This window comes from Primulina huaijiensis, chromosome 2 (assembly GCF_012295235.1).
Source record: "Primulina huaijiensis isolate GDHJ02 chromosome 2, ASM1229523v2, whole genome shotgun sequence".
Taxonomy (NCBI): domain Eukaryota; kingdom Viridiplantae; phylum Streptophyta; class Magnoliopsida; order Lamiales; family Gesneriaceae; genus Primulina; species Primulina huaijiensis.
This window is the reverse complement of record NC_133307.1, coordinates 29,512,091-29,538,240: the sequence shown is the minus strand read 5'-3', so window position 1 is coordinate 29,538,240 and position 26,150 is coordinate 29,512,091. Positions and strand designations below refer to the sequence as shown.

Sequence of the window (26,150 nt, the reverse complement as noted above, 5' to 3'; positions counted from 1 at the left end):
GAATTCAAGAAAACATCAGTTCTACGAGACTTGATAGCGTGTATGATTTTAGTAAATCTCGAGAAATAAAATTGGTAACTTGATATATTTTAAAACAAAAAAAAATTTGTTTACATATATAGCATTTTTAAATGAAGAATAGTCATATGTACAAATCATCAAAATTTATATATTCGTAAAATATTGCACGCCATAAAACTATATATTTTTTTCCTAAAAAGACAAATTTAAAATTTTGAATTGGTGTACTGTGTGGTAGTTTCAAATCAAATTGAAAATCGTATCTGCACGAGATTATAAATAGTTAATAAATTTTTGCAAAATGTCTCTAATAACAAATATGCAATTGCTTGGGTAACTAACTATATGAGTTTTGAGGCATACAACGCCAATTAGTTAGCCGCAAAAATATTGCGGAAATGAAATCTCAATGTAAAGCAAACAAGAGCACTAGTGCACAAGGCATACACCAAAATGGTTACACCCTTTCACTGAAAGGTAAACTGAAAAAAAATTTCATCATAAAAATTTATTTTTTTAAGATTAAGAACCCTGCTAAAATAAAGACAAATATCACATCATAGTTCATCAATGATCATCCAACTTCGATTGTATGAATAACTAGCTGTGTAACGCATTTTCTATAATGGCACGACTACAATAGCCAACTAAAGCATCTAACCAAAAAAAAAAAAAAAAAAAAAAAAAAAAAAAAAAAAAAAAAAAAAAAAAAAAAAAAAAAAAAAAAAAAAAAAAAAAAAAAAAAACCCTAGAGTCCATCTATATTACAATGCATTTGGATGCTCCTAAGTTTATTTGGTTCTTGATTTCAGAGCATCTAGATAGAGTAGAAGTTTCGTGACACTTTGCGAACAATTACCTCCAACATTCTATCAGTAAAGACATGGCTTTATGCAAGAAATATGGGTGAGTGCAAAAAGAATTGTTTAATAAAGTACTATGACGTATAATCCACTGCATGATCACCTGAAAAATACGATTGTCGTTAGAGAAATTCATTCTTAGTCTTACTTTTCATTGGCAAGAGAAACTAACTCTGAGTAGAATCGATTGACAAACGATCAAGTGATATAGGCATTCCACTGTCTGCGTAAACATAAGTTTTACGTGAAAGTTCATTAGATATCAATTGAATGAACTAACAAAAAGAACACAAGATTAAGAAATTCTCGTTCAATTAAAAAATGGTCGAAATTAAAGATGTTGGGTTCCACATTTTACATTTTCGGGGAAACCACTCTAAGTTCATTTAATATTTTGGAGAGACATGATAAAAAAAGACTGTTTCCTCGAATAAAAACGAGCAAATAAGGACCCCTATCCTCAACTAGAGAATGATCATGCGAATAAAGGGGTGCACAGATACAGATAGTATCCCACAAAGCGTATATTTTTACTATATTTGAAGGGGACTTATTTGAGATAGAAGAGAGTTCCGATGGTCAAGTTTGCTACTGAATATAACCAATTCAATCACATCATACTACTAGAATGCTGTAAATAAATTGTCTGTCAGCTTCAAGACATCAAAAAGTGGAACTCGTAGCGGCAGAAAACACAATCGGTCCAAAATAAAAGTCAAAATATTATTTTACAAGAACTATATTATCTGCTTATTCATTTTTGTCCTGTGAATAAAGTGTTTGCCACCTCCTGGATATCAGTTCAGAGTAGTGCATAAACATATAACATGACAAGGTTCGCTTTGTACAACATAACTCTATGTTCCAAATCTCTGTGATTCCAAAGGTCATTTTGTATAATGTCAAATCAAGAAAGATCAGAAAAAGTTCTCTTTAGAGCCTAATCATTGACATGTAATTGCTCCTTTCAAATACAGTCACAGAAAACATAATTTCTGGAGTTTACCAATCTTGCGACAACATGTGAAATTCCAGAATCCGTAACAGAGAAGAAGCATGTAAAAGAAGGAAAAAACTGGTGTCTTATGATGCAATCAAGAAGCATACAGAGAATTTGAATAAAACGGAAAATGAAACCCGCCACAAGGTAAAATTTTGGGAAAATAAACTAAGGGGCATGCTCTTGTTAACACATTTCCTTGTAATAGTCTTGAGTATTAAAAGAATCAGTAGAAAATGCCAAATTAGGATAATCCAGGATAAAGACATAATCAGACATGGCTTAAAATTGTTGATCAAGAAATGAACATCAAAATTAACAAAAAGAAACAGAACTTAGAAGTGGTCAATGATTGAACATAATAAAAGCAACTTACCAAGAGACTTGGTTCCTTTGATGGCCTCAAAGTTTCTATATGTGTAACCGACAAAACTCAAATCTTTTGGATTACGCAACTGTTAAATAAAACGAACAATGACATAAAAAGTAAGTAATGTACAAAAGAACATTGTAGGCGTTAATAAAAGTGGAAACTTTTCAACATGTAAGATGATACTATGCGTTTCACATGTAAATATGTGTATTTTGATGACATCAAGAGGGGAAAACCCGCTATTCTGCCAAACTTTCACAGAAACAGAACAATAAATGATCCATTAATTAACAGCGTGAATAAAATGAAGTTGAGGCAAAGACACCTTTTAATGGAAATTCTAAAGATGATAAAGTAGGCACTCTCCAGACTTAAGGGATGCACCCATATGCGAAGAGAGTTGGACTCAATACTCCAGGTAGCTACCAGTTTCTCACATGAGTAGGGCACAACCATCTTTTTACAAGAAGTATTTCACAATTATTGACCTAACCAATGCAGATTTTGCCAATCTTTTTGTGCCAACGTTAATTTGGTCTTGGTTTTGAATCATGCCTCGAGTCCACACGAGGAGATGTGTCGATATGACTTCTTGAATAGGACAAACTCTTTACCAGCTAGTTGGCGTCTCCAAAAGAAAATCACTGAACTTCCATGCATGAACAGAATTCTTACTTCGAAAGATGTTAAATAGACTAGCGTTATTGATCTCGATAGAGTTCTAAGTTTTTATCATCACACTTGTTGTAACGCCCAAGATTCGACGACTGTCCCACTGTACCAAGATGAGTCTTTCCAGCGTGCTTATATACCTTTTTTTCGAGAGCTCATCACATAAGAACTCAAAAGTTAAGTGTGCTTGACTTGGGACAATTTTGGTATAAGTGACCCCCTGAAAAGTTTTCTAAGGTGCGTGTGAGTGGAGACATAATCATGCTACAAAGATTCGTCTTATAACAGGAGAGATAGTCGTCAAATTTAGGGCATTACACTTGCCATATTTCATCACCTTATATATATGTGTAATAGAAGGAAGGTTACTCTCTAACTCAGTATTTTCTTTGTGATGCATAGAAGGTATAAATGCAAAGTTACTTTCACAACATTCTAGTCTCCGCAAAATTATCACGAAAATAAAATAATTGAAGTAAAATTCAAATTCTTCTCTTTAGAAAACCTATGAATTGACAGTTAAATATCCGAATTGAATACAATATAATGTGGATTACCACTTCTAAGCATGCACAACTTTGTTGAAGAGACATGTAAATGTTTATATTAATCACTTGATGACAAATTTTTAGATTTCCTTTTGTTAAATACAACTCGAGTAAAACATTTCAAGTGCACAATAGCGATTCTCTATCTCATTCACATAATGGTAAGCAACGAAGAATGAGAAACCCGATAATAATTTGGGGGGAATAAATTTCCTTTTCTAGATGATGAGAATGAAGTGACAGACCTTCCTCCAAGCCCCTGAACTAGATTTTATTGGCGGCGGATCCACCTATTATATAGATGCAAAGGATATCAGAATGGTTGCAGAATAATGCATAAGTTTTAACATTTAAAAGTAAACAAAAGGAAGCCACCATTGATCACCAACATGGTGAAAATCAGAATTACTCAATTTGGATTCTTCCTCTCTTTTTCGGTCTCAAGTTTTCTTGAACAAGGTAGGAGATATGAGATCAGAATAAAGGCCAACCCGAGAATTATCAAAAAAGACAAGGAGATGAAAATGACAAAGAAGATTTAACATGCTGTCATATCCTGGTAAATTTTCTATCAAGATCCAAAGATTATATGAATTCTCAAATGTTACTCAAAAGCCATTTTGTTAAGAAGATTCAACTCAGTGAATGTAATTGAGAATATGTATATTCCGTAATCTGTGGAACCATTCATAGCTTCTAAATACTTGAAATTATTTATGTTAAACATGCAAGCAAATAAGGCTCAATCACTGTCATTCTCACATTTTAGTAGTTACTAGAATAAACAGGCATTCAAAACATTTTATTTATGATATTTAAGAAAATTCTTAGATAAACCATCTTCCTGTGTTCTTAATCTTTTGCCTTTTCTCCAAAAACAACCAAAAAGGAGTTCTTATGATACTAGAGATAATAAATACTCTACCTCGTCATATTTCATAAAATTCTGAGTATCAAGTTCCCCATTAACCTCTGGTTTATATGCTGCTTCCATCTCATAAAGTTTGTCCCACTTAATATCTTTGAACCATGAATGAGTCTGATAATGACATACTGAAATGTTACTATCTCGATAGTTATAAGCATGAAACTGTGGGAAGGAAAAACACCTTTATTTCATCTGCCCCATGAGAGCCTAGCCTTAATTCAACGTCACAGATTAACCTTCGGATCAGGTTCTTTGCTTCAGGAGTTAGCCTTGCTTCATCTGGAAATTTTAAATGATTTCTCCAGTGCACAATCTGATGTAATGGTACATCATCCATACAATATTAATGAAAAACATATTCATACAGGTTAAACAGTAACTAATGAAAGTAGTTCAATTGAAACATCGGAACAAGTGACTGGAAATTATTGAGCAACTATAAGGGCACATTTGAGAGTTGAGTGTGTTAATTTCATGCGCTTACATAAATAATCACACCACAACAAATTAAATTATTTGCAAACAACATTTTTGAAAAGGCTAATATCAGAAGTTATCCTGGGCAACTACAATCTACAGAGCAGAAAGTAAAGTTAAACACAACAATGGAAGTTTCACAGCTCTTGCTGAATTTGAGTTCACAGTAAAACAGACATTTGATAGTGCAGAAAGCTTATCCCGATAGAAAGTGTAAGGTCTTACTATTTGCGAAGAATTAATCCTAATTTCGATTCTCATAGAAAATTCCACCCTAATAGCATACCATTATATAGAGACAACACACTGATAATCAAAAAAGAAAGCAAATGAAAAACCTTACAATGTAATAGAAAGCAGAAACAAGCAATAAAATAAGTGCTATAAGCATGTGGTTGATGAATTAAATAATATAAACAATCACGTTTTCATCATATTAGTATCAGCTAAGATGATCACAAACAGTTGATTTCTAAATAAATTCTCTGGAATAATTGACGAATCATTTTTCTTTGGCACATCCATTTTGATGAGCATTATGAACATTAAAACACAAATTAAATTGTCAACTGATCGCCCATTTGATTGAACTCAGAAATGCTTTACAGTTAGCAGAACAACCTACCAGATACCACACATACATAAAGAAGGGGGAGTGTGTAACTTAGACTTGTTTGAGATATAATCTTTTAGCATCATTATCATACAAAACATTTGAGAAATGAGCACCTTTCTACATGTTGTTATTGGATCATCAGAATAGAATGGGGGGTGACCAACAAGCATCTCATACATAATGGCACCTAGAGACCACCTGCAAGAAGAGTATCCAAAAGATTAAGACAATTTTACCTTGTACAGGTTATCGGAGAGCAGGAAACATCTTCAAAAAATGTTCAATCAGAAACACGAAACAAATTAATTAAAAAAATATTTTTTAGTGCCAAGAAACTAAGTAACTAACCAATCACACTCGATCCCATAGCCTTTTTTCAATAATACTTCTGGAGCAATATAATCAGGCGTGCCGACAGTTGAAAATGCCTGCGCGAGAAGAAGAACAATGGTCATTGTATAGCAAATAGTCGCTTAAATCCAGTTGCAATTGTAATGTCACTTTCCCTCCCCAAATATTCAATTTTTTAGGAAAATAGTTCTTTTTATGCAATTAATATCGCTCAACATCCATTTTCATACTGCCCTGACTTCATGTGATTCCCATAGGCATGGCAATTACATACAAAAAACATTAGTTTGTTAAAAAAAATTGAGGTTTACATGATATATCTTGAGTTCTATATTTATGGGCTAAGGAAGTTTTCTTTTACCAGTGTTCTCCTATTCATTTGCCAATGCTGCAATTGCTCAAGACAACTCTTCCAATGACTTCCATCTCCCTTATCAGGTAAGCATTCATTGGCATCAACTAGTCCCTTAAAGTTCTCTTCATTCATCTGTTCATTTTCATTTATGGGAGTCAAATTTGAGCAGTCGAGAGGCTTGCAAAGGCCGAAATCAGAGAGCTTCATGTGACCATTTTTATCCAACAGAAGGTTATCAGGTTTAATATCCCTGCAAACAAGATGATGGAGAATCTCAGAATTTTGGAACTTACTATCTTTAACTTGTACTCAGCTAAGTTCCGCAATCCGCTAGAGAGAGTAATTCTGAATCATTGACCTGTGGATATAGTTATGCTTGTGAATGGATTCTATCGCCAGAACACTTTGTGCAATATAGAATTTAGCTACTGTTTCAGTTAAGTGCTCTTCTCTTATGAGTAATGTCATAATGTCTCCACCAGGTAGGTATTCCATTACCAAATATAAGTATTCTGAATCTTGAAATGAACAATAAAGTTTCACAATGTATGGACTGGCCACCTCAGCTAACAAATTCCTCTCAGCTTTCACATGTTCAACCTACATAACATGTAAATACAATCATCAAGATGAGTTCATTTATATGAAAAATTGCCCATGCACCATTGACAAAAGTGATTGGCGGAGGAGGGCTGTAGTTTGAGCAAAAGTGAAGGAGGCCATTGAATATATTTAATTTTCTATAGCAATTATATTTTATTTGGTTTGCTATTACACTACAGATAATAGCTGCATTTTATCTCTTTGTTTGAATGTGAGAACATTTGTTCTGTATTCATGGCTGCCACGATTTGAGCCAAGTAACAGGATCCTTGGTTATCAAATCTAGTTAAAAAATCCTATGCAGCTAACTTGACTCTAAGCAGGTTTCAACCTTAAAATTTTCATCATAGAGACGTCAAATATTGCTTTCACAATTTAAGCTAAGATTAATAAAAAGAATTAGCATAAAAGTTATCTTATATTTCAACACAATGGCTCACATCATCAATCTCTAAACATAATATTATGATAGGAACTGGGAAGAGGCAACATGTCTTCCCGAGTAAAGCTGGAGACAAATAGGTAGTGACTTTTTATTATAAATGAAGGGGAAAAAGAGCATCATTTTGTATCTGTAATTTATTCACAATGACTTTCTATTGTGAGTTTTGGTATTTAGTCACCAGAAACTCAGAAGCATTACTTCCATTCAATATTTGTACTTGCCTACTTGGTAAGTACTTGTTATTTTGCAATTTACCTTCTGAAGGAAAATCACATAGGCAGAACAACATAATTAGTAACAACATGAAAAATGTTAGCCGCTGACAAATGACTTAGCCAAGTTCTTTTTCATTTTCAGGTAAATGAGTTACAAAACCAACTGTAATGCACACATAGTATGTCAGGATGACAATACAATGAAAGAAGTGATTGATATTTGAAAGATAATCATTGTCCTCAAGAGATTTCAGAGTTAATTTGCAGTTAATTTCACTTTCATTTCCATGGTATCTATTAATGGGGATAAAAAGCCCACTCATTGAAATCTTTGATTGATTGTATTTTGTGCATTAATTTTCACTAACCTGTCCCCTACTAAGCATTTCTGACTTTTTCAACTTCTTCATCGCATATATGTCACCAGATTTTTTTTCCCGGCACAGTCTAACCTGCCACATAATTCCGCATAAGAAACCAATGATATAACTATGTTGTACGATAAAACAAAACACCTGTACAGATGAAGTGTGTATTACCGGCCCAAGAGGCTAAAATTTCATATCACGAACATTTATCATGCGAGGTAAAGATTAGAAAAGGCATATCACTTAAACTAGCATCAAGATAAAATAATTTAGACGAAAATTAGTACAAACCAAGGGAGAACCTACAACCAGCTTAAGAAAACAAATCCCAATTTCACAAGTGAAGACCATAGAAAATCCATATGATTAACTGTAAAATTTATCTAGGAATACATAATCTAGATACATAAACATGAATACCTTAGGTACCAGACACCATATTCTGCTGTCAAACCCTTTGGATCTAGTAACAGACAAATCCAAAGTGACTCATAGTTTAGATACTATTATGTTTAAAAAAACCAAAGGTGGGAAGTAAATGAAATGACGTTGAAACAACAAGTTCCATTCTCTCCAGAAAGAATATATAAATTGTCATGATTTAACAAAAGTTTGAAGCAAAAACTACAAACAAAAAAGAACTGAGTGCTAAAAAAAATCAGTTGTCCAATTGAAAGAAATGTGAATATGATGAATGCAAACGGAAAATGGAAATATCAACTGCTGTTAAAGAAATATACAACCCTCGAACCTCTCCAAAGGCTCCTCTCCCGATAATGGTCAAGAGCTCAAAATCATCGACTGAAATCTTGTGCCGCTTAAGCCGCATATATTCCGTCTCTTTGCGCTCCAAGTCTTTCAAAATATTCATTTGCTCTTCCTCGGAAACACCTGAATTAGCTAATACCTTCTCTAGCATGAGACGCCTGCAATTTTTATGTATTAATATTAAGTGCCGGTGTCTAATGCCCTTTAACAAACATGTTGCCTTTTAAGGAAGAAAAACAGTTCATTCAAAGTAGAGTAGTAATTAAGCATAAAAAGAAAGCATTTCTATTTTAATTCAGCACCGACTAAGGAGGTACTTGCTGGAATTGCAGCAGAAGTCTTGTGGTTTAACATTTATTCTAGTTCTGTGAACCTAGAAATAAATATTGTCAACCTTACCACCCACAAAACAAACAGAAATATATATTTTCGTCAAAACTTGTATCGTGCATGCTGTTAGTGTACATTCTGCAACATAACCACATAAATTTGATATTTTTTACTGGAACATATTTAGATATATATAAATATATATACTAGGAATGAACACGTGCGATGCACGTGGATAATTAATAATGAAAAAATAATCACGAGAATCAGATAATGTTTAAAATCGTTCGAATAACATCATGTGTATAAGTATTTATCGATCTAAATATATCAAAACACAATACATAAAAATACACAATGACAATAAATCATATATATTCACTTATTTATATGACATTTTTCAATTCGCGACATAATGACAGCTCTCTTAAATGATAAATCAACAAAAATATTTTTCATCCAAATATCATTCAAAATGAAAAACAATAAAAATAAAATTAACAGAATAGTGAATTTTACCAAAATCAACACTAAAAAATACTTAAATGGAATACACATAAACAAATGTCAAATAAAATTCTCTTAAGTTACTAAATTATCATAATAATGTTAAAATAAAACCATTAAACTTGTTATTAAGTTAAATATCACTTTTGCTTTTGCCAAATTTTAACCCATTGCGTATTTTATTTAATTTCTTTGTTTTTTTAGAATACATATTATAGATAATTAATTTTATATCAGAATCAATAATTTATAAATTAATATTGATGATTAATAATTTCAATGAAATAAAATTTGAACATAATATCACTCAAATAAATATGTATAGTAAAATACAAATATAAATAAATATATAATACTCAGTTAAAAATATTATATGTAAAATTATAATATATAACAAATGATAATAAATTATCAATATAATTCATATTTATTACAAGGATTATATTGATTAAAATTTTTTTTAAGGGTTACATCATAAATTTAGTTTAAAAGTAGAAAGTAATTTTCATTCTTTTTAATTCATCCTTACTTTTTCATTTACTTTTTCTATTTATGAATAAAATTAAAATAAATCAAACCAATCAAATTATACTGTAAATAAAATATAAATTTTTTTTGCAAAAAACATATAGAATCTACATGCACGCAGTGTTCATTTTTATTGGAAAAGGATCATAAGAAAAATGACATTTACTGATGCGATTTTAATGAAACTTGTAGAAAAGTGTAAGCTTGAGATATATATTGAGATATTAATTAAATATCACAATTTAAGAAATTAAAATAAAATAAAGTATCATATTAAGGTATAAGATATTTTGTAATATTTGTCGTTAATTCAACCAAATAATAAAATAAGGTTACTATCATTTTCAATCTTAATCCTTAAATATATTTTTCTCAAATAATTTACAAGATGTTATTAATTTAGTTAAATTAACATAATATTAATCGATTTATACCCGATCACAAATTAAATGATCTCATCCGAAAGCAAACCGATATACTATCCTAACCACACTTTATCCCAACTATTTCATCATGAAAAATTTTGAGTGGAGGTGATAGTGACAATCATTTACTCACACATACGCTACGTTGAGTTGCAATAATAATAATAATAATAATAATAATAATAATAATAATAATAATAATAATATACTTTTATTAGTATATCATGACTTAGTTAATGTGGTGTGGTACAACAGTAATATTTAAACAATGATGTTAAAAGTTCTTAATATAATAAAATTAAAATAAATAAAGATTAATATATAATTCGGAAGATGAGAACTTAAAATGACTATCAAAATAAATCTTTGGAAATTAATATAATCTCATAATTTTGTTAAAAATTATAAATATATTATATAGATTAAATGAACTGTAAAAAAGATGAAAAAAAGAAACGATAACACGAACCATCGATAAATTAAACTAATTAAATCAAGGAAACTAACGTAACATCAAATAATTAAATAAAAAAACTCATAGAAAGAGAAAAATAGATAATCACTAAAATAAAATGAGATACTAAAAGATCCAATGGATTAAACAAATTAATGTAATAAAAGTAAAATAAATATAAACTATATAGTTTGGATAAGGGAGGTCAAAATAACCATCAAAATAAATCCTTAGAGACCAAGATATAATCTTCAAATTTTGTGAAAAGTGACAAGAATTATTAAATCAAAGAAACTAACTTAACATCAAATAATTAAATAAAAAAACTCATAGAAGGAGGAAATAGATAATCACTAAAATAAAATGAAACACTAAAAGATCCAATGCATTAAACAAATTGATGTAATGAAAGTAAAATAAATATAGATTATATAGTTTGGATAAATGATCTCAAAATAATCATAAAAATAAATCCTTATAGATCAAGATATAATCTTCAAATCTTGTGAAAAGTGACAAGTATTAATCAAACTCTGGAAAAAAAAAACAAGAATAAGCCATGTAGAATCACGATGCGGAAAAAGTATGAATGAATTCAATGTTTTCAATGAATATTAATGTTCATATATTAATAATCAGTAATTAAAAGTAAAATAAATATAGACTATATAGTTTGGATAGAGGAATTCAAAATAACCATCAAAATAAATCCTTAGAGACTAAGATATAATCTTCAAATTTTGTGAAAAGTGACAAGAATTAATCGAACTTTGGAAAAAAAAAAACAAGAAGTCATGTAGAATCGCAAGGCGGAAAAAGTATGAAGGAATTCAATGTTTTCAATGAATATTAATGCTCTTATATTAATAATAAGTAATTAGTTATAGTTATTTAAGATAAGCAAAGAAATTACAAGTTAACCCATATAAAAATACAACTTGTTAACAAGAATAAGCCATGTAGAATCACAAGGCGGAAAAAGTAAGAATGAATTTAATGTTTTCAATGAATATTAATGTTCATATATTAATAATCAGTAATTAAAAGTAAAATAAATATAGACTATATAATTTGGATAGAGGAATTCAAAATAACTATCAAAATAAATCCTTAGATATGAAGATATAATCTTCAAATTTTGTTAAAAGTGACAAGAATTAATCGAACTTTGGAAAAAAATAACAAGAAGTCATGTAGAACCGCAAGACGGAAAAAATAGGAATGAATTCAATGTTTTCAATGAATATTAATGCTCTTATATTATTAATAAGTATTTAGTTATAATTATTTAAGATAAGCAAAGAAATTACAAGTTAACCCATATAAGAATACAACTTGTTAAGCTAGATAAAGAAGGATATATAGGGAAATTCACAATTGGAAGTGATATATTTATAGATAAGTAGATATATAAAAGTAAAGATTTTTCGTTTCTGTCGAAAAGAGTGAACATCTCAACAGTTGCTTATTATTGAAGGAACTTTAATAAATATTGATTAATTATTTTTTCCCAATCCCGGTTGGACATTCATGAGGTCTTTATTTCAAGTACTGAATACAACAATCAACAACCAAAAAAACTTTTGATAGGAAAAAAAAAAAAAAGAACAAATTTTGTATATCATTTTAATGAGGATTTCAGTTCACACTATTTTACAAACTCAATCACACCACCTTTCACGACATAAATATCAATAAAAAAAACATACATTTTTTACTAAGTTGGGGGAAATTCAAAAGTTTCATGTTGAATTTAAATCTCTCTCTCACGCATACACAATTTTATTTTATTAAAAAAAAAAACCATTGTCCCACGATTCCAGAAAATTAAATCATACCTTTCCCGAAAATTCGAGTCGAATACAATATAGGAGCTCGTTTGCATGCATGTTATTGAGTTGAATTGCAATAATGCACGATATATTTTGCATACACAAATATACATATCACCTTTGCCTGCGTTGCTGCATGCCTTTCATATGGCTTTTGAAATGATTCTCGATGAAATTCTTAGCCGCCGCGACTTTTTCCTGGGTGAAACTTGACCCCAAATCTTCCTCCACCTCCATTGCCTTCTCCATCTCCACCGTCTCCTACACGCACGTAAATGTGGGCGGCTGGTGGGGGGTTGTATATATTAATCAGTGCGTGAAAAATGCGGGGGACGTGGAAACGAGAGAGGGATCGAAATGAAGAAACGATTAGATTGCGTTTGTTACTTTTTCCAGCTGTTACGTTATATATGTATGCAGTTGGGGGAAGCAACCAGAAAGGCAAAATTAAATTATATATTTGGATTATTTGAAATTTTAAATTTTTTTTAAAACAATTATTTCAACATAATCTTCTGCCTTTTTTTACGCATGATCTCATATTTAAAAAATAACGTATTTTTCGTATGGTAATAACCACAAATAAATAATAACAGAAAATCATAAATCAGAAAGCTAGTATCTGACCAATAAATAAATTTTTTATAAAATAATAAATTAATGAATTTATTTTATTTTTCTCTTATTAATTGGTTATATGTTCCATTTGTCATCTATACTATATTTATTATATTATTATTAAAATTGAGGAGTATATTTTTTAATAAACAAAAAATATGTCACTTGTTAAATTATTACAAAAATATTTCGTTTTTATTTAATAAAACATATTATAAAAGCTCATTTTATTAATTTGTATCTCAGCTGGAATTACGGTGTCTATTGGTAATTGAAATAGTTGCGATACTTAGCAAACATCTCACTCTGATAATACACTATATAAAGGCTCTCTTCACCGATTAAAAAATACTTAAAATTATATTTTTTAAAAAAAGTACATGATTAGATCAAAATTTGACTACATATATAAATCACCAAAATTATAAAAGGAGATAAAAATTAAAAAAACAAAAAAGCGAAAATTTTCACAAAATTTTATCATACGCCAAGTACTCTATAATTCGAATAGCCCTCATAAATCTGTCCATAAGCTAAAATAAACAAATTGTAACATCATGATGAAATACATTGTCATATGTTAATTTTATGACGATCCAACGTAAAAAAACATAATGTAGCACGACCGGATTGTTGTAACAAGATTTTAATATTGGATCCAATTATAAGATCCACATAGTCGAATTAAAATTGAATAATTGGACATTCTCGTTAACTCATCTAATTGTCATGGTAAGTAAATAAGACAATCTCATACCATATTTACACTATATTATAAATATTTGAGACTAATCAAAATATCCTTTCCTTGTATTACCATTATCTCTTAAAACACAATATATAGCAAAATAAGAAGTCAAATATGAACTCTGACTAAAGAAACATGAATTGATCATATTGCATTTCACATAAAAATTTGATGTCTATATAGAATTATATTTCATATCAGAATATAATTTTTGAGCCTCTCATTTTCAAGATTTACTGGTCTATTCTCAGATAGACCCCAAAAAGTCAGCCCCCTGATTCGTATACCAAGTGCTTACCTTATCTTCGAAGTGAGAGCCCACCTTTGACTGGCCTTCCCTAGATCTTGATATAAAATAACATTTCTCGCCATTGAATGCTTTAGCTGATAACTATTTGACTACGTAAATCAGTCCAAGAAAGTATTCACATTTTTCTAAATTTTCAATGGTCATCTAGCTGCCCAGATGTCATGACCAAAATAAAGAACCAATTTAATTTTTTCCCACAAAAAAAAAAAAAAAAGCCCCCGTCAAATGCTTTATTGCATGTAGAAATTTTTTAACTGTCACTATCACTATCACATGGATTTTACAAGAATTTACATGATCCAATTGTGAAAAGATATGATATTTTGAAACTTTTTTTAGCTATATCAAGAGATGTTCAGTTCAAGAATTCGGAAATGATAACAAGTCCCTGTTATTGGATAACGTTTTGATAGTTGACAAAATCTCATCTGTGTAAATTGAGGGGAAAAAAATTGTACAGCACTTGAAATTATCACATAAACCACTAACTTATTCACTCCACATGACCACGCCAAGCCATGAAAAAAATCCAATAGCTACATAACAAGGATGGCAAAAAACTTCTAACACTACATAAAATTTGTGCCTGCATGATTATGATGCAAGAGCTTATGAGCAATTCGATCTCTAGCGTTCATCGCGTTGATCGATCTAACGTTGTTATCGGGTATCATTTCATCATCAAAGAGCTCGAACCTCAGATCTGGACTCAACCCCTCATTCTTGATCTCACATATATTATGTAACACACAACAAGCTCCAAGGACTACTGGCAAATCTTGAAGTTTCATTTCAGTCCTCTTCCGTAGGCAACTCCACCTAGCTTTTAACCGCATAAACGATTCCTTCGAGACCTTTTGAATTTCTTCGATCTTTTCGTTATAGGCGTGTTGAGTCCAAGTAACATTTTGGTGAGTGTAAGGGACCAAAACCCAATCCATTAACGGATAACTCGAGTTCCCAGCAATCCAAGTGTCTTTCAATGCGCCACGGTTCGCCCTCTGATAAAGGGCCGATTTTTCCAAGACTTGATCATCTGTCATAGAACCAGGCCACCCAATGCAAATGTCTGTAAAAACTCCATTAGGATCGACAACCCCTTGAACTGTAATCGAGTATGAGGTCTTCTGATTCCTCTCAGTATGTCTCTTGTTGAAATACGCAGCAACACTGACTTTAGGCGCGATGATGGGTACATGAGTAGTGTACATCGATCCACCTACATTCGGTATCCCCGAAACCAATTCGAAACTCCTCTTGATATCCCTGATTCTACCCTCATCAGGCCACTGCAAGAACTTGGGCATTAGAACAGTTTTTATTGCTGTGCAGACTTCAAGAACCAACTTGTGGCAAGTCGAAATTCCTAACCCAAAACGCTTCGAAACTTCCCGAAGAGCCTCACCGGTTGCCAATCTCCATATACAGACAGCCACACGCTGTCGAACGGGGATCGCCTGCCGCAGCATTGTGTCCTTTTTGTTGACAACAGACTCGAGTTCTTCGCAGATCATATCGAAGGTTGATCTACTCATCCTAAATGCTCCATAAAACTCCTCTTCAGGGAAATCTGGGCTGTTGACTTGCTCCCACCACGCTTTCGACCGGTTCTTCACCCACAGCCTACGCTGGCCGGATCCGTTCGCCGCGCTGGTCGATTCATCAGATGCTTTCACCACATCCTCAGGCTCGGATCGCGACCTCTTGTTATTCGATGAGTTGCCGGAATCAGACATACCCGGATTGCTATTGAAGTAAAACCCATTCTCAGCCATCTCCTGGTTGGCACACCTTGAACCCACCGAGACTGAAGAATTCTGCACAAAATCCACGTTCTGGGCCGGTTTCTCTTCCGGTTGAGCATCAAAATCCAACCACTTGCTCAGTAAATCCTCCGCCGACGAATCGTAGAAATCATCACGCCTCGGCCGCTTACTGGGATTCGAGAAAGATATGTTACTCGGTTCAGAGTCCTGAAGGAAGGAGAACAAGGAAGGGCCGTCTTCAGGAAATGAGAAGGACGATATTTCCATCAAGAATTTATCCACAGATGGTCGAGTGTTTGAATAGATTAACGTGGTCTGAACGAATGAAGTTGTGAACACGCTGATTGCTTTGAATTGAATTGGAGTGGAAAATGGATTTAACATCTTCATATTTATACATTCATCGGGCAGTCGCGGAGTGGAGCGACGCGTGAGACGCGGTACGGAGAAAGATTCTTGTATGGGCGATGGGTTTTTGACGGTGACTCGCAGTGTGGGTCAGAGTTTTGATTTTTCTAAGGATGTTCCACGCGGTGGAGTTTCTTGGGGATAATTAAAGCACGTTTTGGGGATTCGGGAAATGGGGAGGAACTAGTATTGAAGTTTCCAGGGAGGGGTTGGATTGAGCATTAAGTAAAGTACAAGGGTTGGAATGAGTTTTTGGAATCCCCGAGAAACATTACACGACAAATATCGGATTCCTCTTTTCCTCCATTCTATTTTTTGAGTACTTAGCTCTCTTTAAAAAAAAGTGATTTTTAATATAATCACTTAAATAAATGTGTGTTTTTAATCTAAATTTTAATTTAATCAAAATCTCAAAATTCATTTTACGTTGATTTTGATTTTTAAAAAATGATTAGTAAATGAAAATCTTTTAGACACTCTAATTTCAATAATTTTGAAAACCGAGAGACATATATTATCCAATTAAGAGCATTTTTTAGTAGACAAAAACTTGTGTGAGAAGGTCTCACGGGTCGTATTTTGTGAAACGGATTTCTTATTTGGGTCATCTATGAAAATTCACGAGACCGTCTCACAAGAGACCTACTATTTTTTTTTTTGTATGTTATTAAAATGCTACTATTGATAATTATTTATTTATTACACATTCTAACTTAAAAATTTTCAGTTTTTCACTTTTATTTTTAAACGTCGTTCACTTTTGATTTTACACATTTCTTCGCTATCTATAAATTTATTCACTTATCTGAAAGTATAATTTTTTGTAAACAACAATTAATTTATCGTGGATGATTACTTTTTTGGTTAAATTAGAACCCAAACAAAATTGAAGAATGTTATTCGCATTCCAAATAATGTTAAGTCACTCCAAATAATTTTCGAATCTGTAAATTGACTACGATACCCTTTATCACTCTTGTTAATGCTCATATATTAATAAATGGACTCGATAAGAACTCTAAGAAACATTTTCGCAATTTATTTATAATTGCATAACATGAATATTTTTTATTTTTCTCAATTTAATAATGATTTTTTTTCTAAAATATGCTATTTTTTTGTATTCATATAATATTTGTAATTATTATACTACATGATAATATATTAAAAATTATTTTAACATGAAATAATGCTGTTATATTAATATTTTTTAAATCTTAATTAAATTTTTACAATATCTTGTGCCATAATTTTTCTAATTTTTAAGAGAAAAAAACAGAATAATATTTTTAAAATAGNAATTTAGAATATAAATAATATCCTGTTATTTAAAAACTTTTGAATATATTATCATATAATATAATGATTACTTATATTATATTTCAATATTAAATTGAGAATATTTTTTGGAATCATATGAATAAAATGGATAATCGGGTGTATTCACGAAAAAAAAATTAATAAGAGTGAAAAAGATACAAAAGTAAATTTATTAAGAATTAAAAAGTTAGATTAGAGTATGATTAATAAAATTTGGAGCATAAATAACACTCCCAAAAGTTATATAAAATTTATATTTTAATTTATGGTTTTATAATGAATTAATCATTAGCATTTTACGTATGAACACATACGCTTAATTAAAGCACACGTATAGACATAGAGTTGTAGGTTGACTCTCACTGTCAACGTATGGAGACTGTGACTGTATCTAGATTTATTTGCGAAGCAAAACAGGGAAGAAAGTTGTCATTTTTCAAGTTTGATTAATAGACATTTCTATCAGGATATAAGAATTTATGAAGATATGAATTTATATTTTTTTTGAAGAGGACGATAACGTTCTGAAGTAGACAGAGGCGGAGCGATGCGTTGTTGTGACCGAATGGCTCAGATTTTTTTCCTAGTTTTTATACATCAAATTTAGTTTAATTCTTCAATGGAGTGGAGACTCAATTTGCCCATACCAGCTCAAACTAGATTTAGAAAATTATAGTCTCGATAGAAACGAAAATCTGACTCCTCATTAAAAGTAGGTTTTGTTAGAATGAACATTGCAATTTTATGCATTCCTAGTTGAGACATGATGTTATTGATCGCGTCGATTTATTTTTTTCCCACGGAGTAAATTTGGATGTAGAAAATCAGATTTCGGAAAATATAATATTAGACCTGGTTTTTATCATTGGAAACAATAAAAGAATTTTTTTTTCCTGTTTCTAAGGAGAAGTTCAATTATAAGGGCAATGTGGTTTAAATTTTAAAATGTAGAATTCATAGTGTAAATTACATTTTCATATTCGTATTTTTAAGTGGTAATAAGTAAAAGCAAATTTAAAGTCCAGATCCAATAATTAAAAAGAGTTTTTTTAATTAGTTTTAAAGGAATGAATTATATTAGAAACTAGAAGCCCCACTTTCTAATTTTAAAAAATATTTTTTTTCCAACTGACTATTTTCATGACTTTCATCCAAACATTTTCTTGACTTCATCCAAACATGATACGCTTTTTAAAGACACGTTGTCTGTCAAAAGGCTTCTTCTATCCAAATGAATTCCCACTTTCTGGAAAAAATGTTGGATATTTTTTAAAAGAGTTTTTCAATTCAAGCATCAATATGTTTTAAAGAAATTATATGTTTATATAAAAGTATTCTTGATGACGGCCATTTTAAAGAAATATATATGTATATATTTCTTGATATTCTTGATGACTGGAGGTTGGATTGATGCTTGAAATGAAAAGTTAAAGATGTAGAAACAAGACTTTCTGATTACTTAAGCCAAGTGTTTCTGAATCCAAATCGACCCTTTGTTGGATATTATATGACTTAATATTAGATTTATGAATCATCAACCTTTAAAACCAAAAACCGGAAAAGCAAATCGAGTTTAAAACGATAAAAATTTGAGTCCAAAACTTATATACACATGTTAAACAAACAGCTAATACAATACAATCTTGATCCAGAAAATCAAGAGGGAAAGTTAAAAAATAAAATAAGACTCACAATTTATATAGTAAGATATGTTTTGACCATAATAGCACCAGTAGGATCAGATAGAAGATGCTTGACAAGGGACTTTCTCAAGTCATTGGGTGATATAACAAACATATAGAAGGCGAATAGTAAGAGGTCTGCAGAGGACAATGTAGAACCAAGAAATCCCTGTGACATCCTGTCAGATTCATACCATTTCTCAGAATCAGCTTTTGTTCAAATTCTAATGATAATGGGAGATGTAATGAATTGATAGAAGTTTGGGGTTTAAAGAATGGGAATTGCACCAAACGCTCTCTTGTTCCTTGATTTTCTGACTTATGGGAAGCTAACCTGTATAAATTGATTACCGGTTCACTTCCTATAAGCTAGAGCCTTTTGGACAAGTGATTTCTAACATCAACGAGGTTTAGCTTCTCATCACATGTCCTGATGGCTGCTATAACTTCCATTTATACACACGAGAGAACGGGGTGGTGAGTTTGAGCAGTTAGAGCCTAGAGTATAAGGAAATCAAACCTCAAGGGGTGTCCTTAGGGGGTGGGGGTTCTATAAGCGAACAAACTTCAAGGCGTGTAGATGTAATTAACTTAAAAACGAAAGACAGCCTCCAAACAAGAAACAAAAGGTATAACTAAGGTTAAAAAACCACGAGGGTCGTCCTAATTATTCAAATTTTGGAACATGTCTCAATATAATCTATCCACAAATATAGAAAGGGGGTTTAAAAAATGCAAGATGAACAAACAAAGATTAGTGTAAATGTAAGGTTGACCAAACATCAGGATGTCCCACGTAATCAAATTCTATCTAGTGTTTCCGGAAACATGCCCCCTCAGTTACCCAAGAAAAACACCAAACAGGCTCTCAAGAAAAGAGTTTTGATATACTGTATCGTTACTATAGATAAGTGCTGGATTATTCTTCTAACAGAACGGAGCAATGCAGTAGGAAGAGGTGAGAAGAAATAAGATTTTGAAGTACCATTTTGGCAGACGGAAGAATGTGTGGAAGAATGTCCTTATGCCTTCAATATCCAATTCCAATATAAGAGCCAGTCCAAAGAGGAAAAATGATCGTTGCCGTTTTCGTTCCAGTGGCCAAAGAGCATTCCAAGCTGAACAAAGAGATTCATTTGGATGTGATAAGCTACAAAGATATTAGCAATAAACTGAATTTCTACATCACATGCAAAACACAATGCAGAATCCACATTCAATTACCTTGCATTGAGATGTTCTCGAAAATCTTTGCATTGACAAGAATGCTCTTAACATGGCATTGTTTCAAAACGTTCGCAATAACAGACGCATATTTTGGAGCCTCTGATAATGATCTCACGACTGAGTAGCCTGTACAACGTAGGGCCAATAAAGTATGAATTTTCCTTAATGTTCTGGACTTAAGGTACCCAATCTCTCCTTTATTACCTGTGGCCGGATGGACCATGCTAGCAGCAGCACCAAAGGCGAGGTTCTTCTGCTCAGTATTTGGCAGGGAACCGCCAACTGGGATATAAGACCACTCCTTCACACACAAAGCTTCATATTGTCAGGACTCAACATTATCTTTGATATGATTTTATTGTAATATGGTTATATGAAATATTTTCTACCGTATTTATCCAATACACTTTAACGTAGATAAAGAGATGATAATTGTAATATAAGAAATTAATAAAAGTTTTATCTCTCTGGACACCGTGTCGCTGAAGTCATTTTATGTATTATGCTGCCTCTCTTTCTATATTTTTACTACTTTAAAATTAAACACATTTAAATGTTAAAGAAAGTTCCACAAAGTTTCTCACCAAAGACAAATAAAGCAACCGTTATACCTCTTCGTAAGTCCTCACAATGCGTACACCCATCGTCTCAAGCCTAGACATGAGCTTATTTTTCAGTAGATCAAAAGGCATTGCATCTTTTGATGCTAAACAAGTTTCCTGCAATGCAAATAATTGTGTTAGTTGTGACATACAGCCGTAACAAGTGTAAAAGATTGACAATAATATTTGATCAATATAAACACACCTCAAAGAAAACTCTTGTTGGGGTCATAGGCATGGCGTACAGAAATGTTGGATACTGTGCTTCTAGACATTTACCTTGGTTTTTCATGAAATCTCTGTAATCCATGAAAACCATCACACCAGGATCATAGGGATTGTTTTCCACCTATAAACATTTATGATATGAGCATGACTGAACATGACGTGGCTACAACCGGAATGAGTCAATATAAAATCTCATTGCCAAGAAAAGCGGATCTTGTAAGGACAAAACTGCTTTTTAATCAATAAAGAAGGCTACTTGTAATATAGATAGATAATATAAATCTAAGAATATATCGTAAAAATAAATTTCATACTAGTAAGATGATAAATATCTTCGATAAAATTTAATAGTTCGGAAAAATTTTCCATAATATATTTATAGTAACATGTTTCATCTATCTAAGCAAGAGGTGATTGTAATCTAAACTAAGAAAGATTAATAGAAATTTTTCCCAGAGAGTATTAAGTTGCGTGTTCAGGCCTTCGTAGCCGAACTATAAAACTTGTGTTTTGTTCATTGTCTCTTCATTATATCTGTCCTAATTAAACTATAAGTAAATTTTTGCGCCAAGTCCAATTTGTGATTCAAGGGAGCAAGCACCAAAGATAGAATTGAATGATGAAAATCATTTTGACTACCTCGACTTCAACTCCATAAGCTGTCTGGACGGAAACTCTTGGACCCCCAACTTCATATTCTAAGAGTTTCCCAGAGGCTGCTCCAGACGCAACAGTGGCGAGCCTATAAGTCGTAAGGTGAAAAAACAAGAAGAATATAGAGTTTTGTGTTCGACAAACTTTGGCCAAAAGCGTGCACCTGCAGGAAATCACAATATTTCCTTCGCATTCAACAAGTCTATGGCCACTTGAAGCTTCAACGATATTATCGACCTTTGCACTAAGATAGGATACACCTGACTCAACACACCTATGATAAATTTTCGGAGTTACAAAACCATAATCCAAACTGCTTTTGTGAATCAGCTAGGATGCAAAATGCAAGATAATATATCAAATACACGGCAATTAAATTGTGATGTTTTACCTTTTCAATAACTCTTCATGGAGCAAATGTCGGCTAACACGTCCATACGCACGACCAATAAAAATAGGTTCACTGTCATCCAGATATACAATGGTGTCCCGCCAGGCATGCTCAATGCACCGCTCAAGCCCAAGATCTAAAGCAATATCAAAATACTGATATATAAATAAATGAAGAAAGGTGGCTGTTCTCTTTCTCGAATCTTGTAGTTGAAATGATGGCAGTAGGTTTACAATAAAAAAACCAGGCTGTATAGATAAAAGGTGGTCAGAAATTATGAAAGACAGTCAACCGACTAATTTGAAATAGGGTCTAGTTGACATTCTGATGGCAGGATGGTAGCAAACATTTTATCTTCTATAGCTACAAAATAATCAAAGACAAGAATGAAACAAGGCACATGATATAACTAGGATGAGATGAGCAATTCAATCATCAAAGGGGTTAAAAAAGTCACAAATGTAGCATACATACAAAACAAAAAATCACTTTTAAGGAGTACTTGCATGATTTAAAATATAGAAAAATAAAGTTTTAAAAGAAAACACATAATAAGGTGATTTTAATGATCAAGTTATGGACAGATGTTACATGTTTGTAACATCAAGATCACTTTAAAAAGCAAATTCAAATAATAGAAAGCAAATACCTTTGAATTCATCTTCCCACACACCATAGTTATTTGTGAAGGGAAGATCAGGACCTATAAGCCCAACATTCAGGCCTAGCTTAGCTGACTCAGCAGCAAGAGCTAGGCCAGCAGGTCCACAGCCAATTACCACCAAATCCAGTATATTATCTTCCGTTGATATTCTTGGTAACTGCAAATGTTTGTGTAGATGTGCTGGTCAAAAAATTCTATAAAGATGTTAACTGGAATTCTACAAGAAGAAGTTTACCCATTCGACTCAGAGCTTGAATATATACACCCACATGCACATACACATCAGATTATACATATAGCTTAAGACTTGAAGTAAGTGAAAATAAGCTAAATTCCAACTAAATTACAGTATCAAGTCATAGTTTCCATGCTCGACCAGAAAATCACTTTGGCTACACCAGAAAAACAACTTCAGCCTCTATTCCCCTTCAAGTTTTATTTGGTCTTGTTTTCCACAAGTTTTCATGTAACATGTTTCCCTCGATGCTTTATAACGACGATAAATTTAGAGTTTGCTGCTCCATCCACTTGATATAAATAATTTCCCTTTACATAAGGCGTTTACTCGTCCATCTTTGTTAGCAAATAGATCTCAGGATCATCAGCATCACACTTCTGGTCAGAAGTCAGAGCATACAATTAGACTGGTGTATGGCATTGCTTTGCGCTAATATTGTTGTAATATTATTTTCTTCTTCAGATAGACAAAGCAATAGGTACAAAATTTTCTCGATCATTAGGATGAAGGATATAAAGTTTAGGCCATCATTTTTAGGTCTTTTCGCGAAGTATGGACAATCTATAAGTGGCAAACTTTCTAAAGCTACCAACACAAGCTACTTTACTCTTCTCTCCTTTCCTTCTTCTCTAGTTCTTCAAACAGTGACCTACGGAAAAAAATACCATAATTGAGAAAGAACAAGCAGAATAAGATAAAATTTTGCTTAATTCTACAAATCCTCTCCTGGATTAGAACTTTGAGGTGGAGTTCTACCAACACACGATCGGGTCGCTAGTTCATTTCTCAGTACATCATGCACCAACTCAGCTCCAACAAGTGGAAATCCACATAGCAGTCTAGTCCGCAACCGCTATGATTTCCCACATCCAGGCACATTCAGTTCTCCTTACTAGAAGTTGGCAAGTACAATTTATTGAGGGCAATGGCCAAACCATGAGCCTTTAGCGTAGTTTTTTTTTAATAATAAAGTTACTGTGATCTTCCTGCCAACAAGAAAATATCAAGCATGATAGTGCTCGGAGAGAAGTTAGAAGCTCTCTCGTACAGAATATCAATTATCTGGTAACAAGATTCACTTTAAAAGACTAGTTTTCCTCAATGCACCCAATTTCACACTTGGAGGAACAGCTGGAGGACACCACGTATAACCGAAAAAAATTCAAGTCAATGAGCCAAATATGATAATTTAAGCCATTTATCCAGATTTTAACCATTAAAAGAAGACTGTGTGGAGCATAACTGCGTTCTTGTAAGAATAGTTCTACACAAATCTCCACATAATATGAAGAATTAATGCATGATACCAAGAATAACAGTAATACGAACTGAAATATCTAAAAACAAGAAAAATAAACAACAAAGCCACCAAGAAGGTCACACAAAAAAACAAATCACCTTATCCGAAAGCTTGGATTGCTGATCCATGTCCTTGTTCCGCTGCATTTGGACAAAAAAAAGCTCGGACCCACCAGCCTTCACATAATCTTCTTCATCAGCAAAATCTTCTTTCACAGGCAAAGCCAAACAGCTCTCGCTCCCAGCACTCGTACCCCTACACCTCACTCTCAGGCCAGCTGATACACACGAACTGTATCTATTTATAGGAAAGCCCATTTCATATCTCAGGCTATTTATATGCAAAGTACTAGTGAATGGGTAAATAGAGACCACCATTGCTCCCATGTTTCTTGCTGTAACACACTCCATTTTCACTGTGCACTGACACCCGTTTTTTCACAGGAAAGCTAAAAACCGGGATTTGGGGACATTTCTTGAGGTGGAATGTGAAAGTGCTGAGTGAAGAACCGCATGAACTGCTGGAAAGGAACTGTAGAGTTGGTGTTCGATGTGCCTTGAACACTTGGGGGTGGAGCTTTTTCTGACTTTGCCGAAGCTTAAGGATAGAATGAACAGGCGCTCTTTGATGAGGTGTTCAACGGTCATCCACTGCCTGCCACGTGTGTGGACATGATTCGCTATGACTTTTTATTATATTGATTTTATTCATTGTATTAATCTTGGTTTTAAAATAATAATCTATTATCTATATAAAAGAGCTAATATTGATCATTGTGAATTGTCATTTATGTCATTTGGTGTATATGATTTGTATGAGTTAATGTGGATAATGTGTGGACAATATAATTTAAGATTAGGAGTTTTTGGTCAAATCAAAACTGATCATTGTGAATTGTCATTTATGTCCTTTAATGTGTGTGATTTGTATGAGTTAATGTGGAAAATATGTGGACAATATGATTTAAGATTAGGAGTTTTTGGTCAAATCAAAATTTTATGATTTAATAAGTATTAATTATGGTCAAATCAAAATTTCATGATTTAATTATTAATTATTATTACTAATAACCAAAAGCGTGTGTATATATTGGTTTTTGGTGCATGTGTGTTGGTCAAGTCAAATTTCATAATTTAGTTATTAATGATTATTAATTGTTATTATTAATATTAAATTTGATATTACATGTTGCAATTTAGATTTTCTTGGATTTTGAATCTATTATGGAGTCAAAAAAACTCATTTTATTTATTTATTTTTTGTTGATGATTTACTCTAGAGTCATCTAGCAAGTCAAATTTTTTTTTTTTTTTTT

General features: G+C 32.2%; 2 protein-coding genes across 4 annotated transcripts; both read right to left on the bottom strand.

The window, feature by feature from the left end:
* Positions 1 to 768: 768 nt before the first annotated feature.
* LOC140961378 (uncharacterized) lies at positions 769 to 13,043 on the bottom strand. Of its 3 annotated transcripts, none has more exons than XM_073419871.1 (13): positions 12,798 to 13,043; positions 8,587 to 8,761; positions 7,836 to 7,919; positions 6,563 to 6,804; positions 6,211 to 6,454; positions 5,847 to 5,926; positions 5,612 to 5,696; positions 4,587 to 4,718; positions 4,403 to 4,516; positions 3,723 to 3,767; positions 2,261 to 2,339; positions 1,057 to 1,107; positions 769 to 987 (listed from the first exon to the last, which is right to left on the bottom strand). In XM_073419871.1, exons 1-13 carry the CDS (start codon positions 12,926 to 12,928, stop codon positions 959 to 961), a joined length of 1,491 nt encoding a protein of 496 aa, XP_073275972.1. In that variant the 5' UTR covers positions 12,929 to 13,043; the 3' UTR covers positions 769 to 958. The 3 variants fall into 3 exon arrangements, with proteins under 3 accessions (XP_073275972.1, XP_073275980.1, XP_073275989.1); XM_073419879.1 differs by having other exon boundaries at positions 12,686 to 12,803; XM_073419888.1 differs by lacking the exon at positions 1,057 to 1,107 and having other exon boundaries at positions 775 to 987.
* Positions 13,044 to 19,402: 6,359 nt separating this feature from the next.
* Positions 19,403 to 25,447, bottom strand: LOC140971441 (lycopene epsilon cyclase, chloroplastic). The gene is made up of 11 exons (XM_073433708.1): positions 24,934 to 25,447; positions 23,283 to 23,454; positions 22,634 to 22,769; positions 22,406 to 22,516; positions 22,228 to 22,330; positions 21,566 to 21,709; positions 21,370 to 21,477; positions 20,963 to 21,059; positions 20,756 to 20,884; positions 20,517 to 20,649; positions 19,403 to 19,710 (listed from the first exon to the last, which is right to left on the bottom strand). Exons 1-11 carry the CDS (start codon positions 25,243 to 25,245, stop codon positions 19,545 to 19,547), a joined length of 1,611 nt encoding a protein of 536 aa, XP_073289809.1. The 5' UTR covers positions 25,246 to 25,447; the 3' UTR covers positions 19,403 to 19,544.
* Between the last annotated feature and the right edge of the window lie 703 nt (positions 25,448 to 26,150).

Coding starts and splice junctions, on each gene's coding strand:
- LOC140961378 (XM_073419871.1), bottom strand. CDS start 12,928: ATGGAGAAGGCAATGGAGGTGGAGGAAGATTTGGGGTCAAGTTTCACC. Junction 7,920..8,586: donor GGAGAGGAGCCTTTGGAGAG/GTTCGAGGGTTG, acceptor ATTATGTGGCAG/GTTAGACTGTGCCGGGAAAA. Junction 988..1,056: donor GTCAATCGATTCTACTCAGA/GTTAGTTTCTCT, acceptor CGTATTTTTCAG/GTGATCATGCAGTGGATTAT.
- LOC140971441 (XM_073433708.1), bottom strand. CDS start 25,245: ATGGAGTGTGTTACAGCAAGAAACATGGGAGCAATGGTGGTCTCTATT. Junction 22,331..22,405: donor AATATTGTGATTTCCTGCAG/GTGCACGCTTTT, acceptor TACGACTTATAG/GCTCGCCACTGTTGCGTCTG. Junction 19,711..20,516: donor TTCTTCCGTCTGCCAAAATG/GTACTTCAAAAT, acceptor TGAATCTGACAG/GATGTCACAGGGATTTCTTG.